The sequence below is a fragment of the Colletotrichum abscissum genome (assembly GCF_030869225.1).
Source record: "Colletotrichum abscissum strain IMI 504890 chromosome Unknown Scaffold_326.1, whole genome shotgun sequence".
Taxonomy (NCBI): domain Eukaryota; kingdom Fungi; phylum Ascomycota; class Sordariomycetes; order Glomerellales; family Glomerellaceae; genus Colletotrichum; species Colletotrichum abscissum.
The window spans coordinates 1,035-2,030 of NW_026850239.1; the positions used below are offsets into that span (position 1 = coordinate 1,035).

The following is a 996-nucleotide window of genomic DNA, read 5'->3' on the forward strand; positions in this document are numbered from 1 at the left end:
GCATGACGACTTTATCCTTAGCACCTCACAAGATCTGATGAAGGATTGTCCCAAGAGCATATCGATTTCCTTTCATCCGTGATAGTACTACCTTTATACCAGCTATGTGAATCACACATCATTGAAATCTCCATCGTGAAGATGTGAGATTTGCACAAGCCTAACGTGGCATCTGAAGCATCCTTATGTCAATCGGGCAGTGCGAGTGCATGCGCAGCTCTCGACAGACGGCTCAGGGTCAATATCTTCAAACAACTAATATTAGGGTCCTACGTGTCTATCATCTATCACCATCATATTTTCTCTTTATCAGTGAAAGCCAGGCAGGCAATAGCCTGCGTCTTGAAATCTGTGTACTTTGAAACGTCATGGCCGCTCTTGCTTTGTCCACACCAGGCCTGTCGGTTATGTGTAGGACTCAAACAGGGATCCGAAAGCCCGTCTTCCGAAGGTCCTGGAAAACTCTGCCTGGGTCGTATTCCAACGAAATATTCCTCGTGAAGTGGACTGTTTCCTCGCCATAGTGCGAAATTGGCGTCTGATCAAGGCCGCTGTAGTTGAGGAACTCCCAGTCTTCTTGAAGTCCCTCCTCAACAGCAAACTCGTTGATGGCACGCTCAAGTTCGAGTAAGAGAGGCCAGATCAACTCCTGGTTCTCTGCAGTATCTACCGTGAGTGCTAGGAGCCACATGAGAGCCGGACCGTCTGCGACCACTCTCCCAAGGCCGAGGACGTTGCCACCTCGTTTGTCGCCATGGGCCACCATCGACTTGGTCACAGGCTGGAATTGAGTGAGAAGCTCGAAGTCGGAGGCTGGAGCTGCGAGCTTCATTCTCTCCGTGTATTTAGGCACGATACCAAGGACAAAGTCCATAACAGCGGCGCTGTGCGAGGTCATGCCTGTCCTCCAATTGGCGCTGTGTCATGGTCAGCCATGTTGCCCCTTCGGTGAACTTCGATACGAGACGTACTAGAGTCCTAGGGGAGTTGGTCCGG

General features: G+C 50.7%; 1 protein-coding gene across 1 annotated transcript; it reads right to left on the minus strand.

Moving 5' to 3' along the window:
• Nucleotides 1–418: 418 nt before the first annotated feature.
• CABS01_17091 (FAD binding domain-containing protein) lies at nucleotides 419–898 on the minus strand (the record flags this gene model as incomplete). The annotated part of the gene is made up of 1 exon (XM_060550418.1): nucleotides 419–898. One exon carries the CDS (start codon nucleotides 896–898, stop codon nucleotides 419–421), a length of 480 nt encoding a protein of 159 aa, XP_060397283.1.
• Between the last annotated feature and the right edge of the window lie 98 nt (nucleotides 899–996).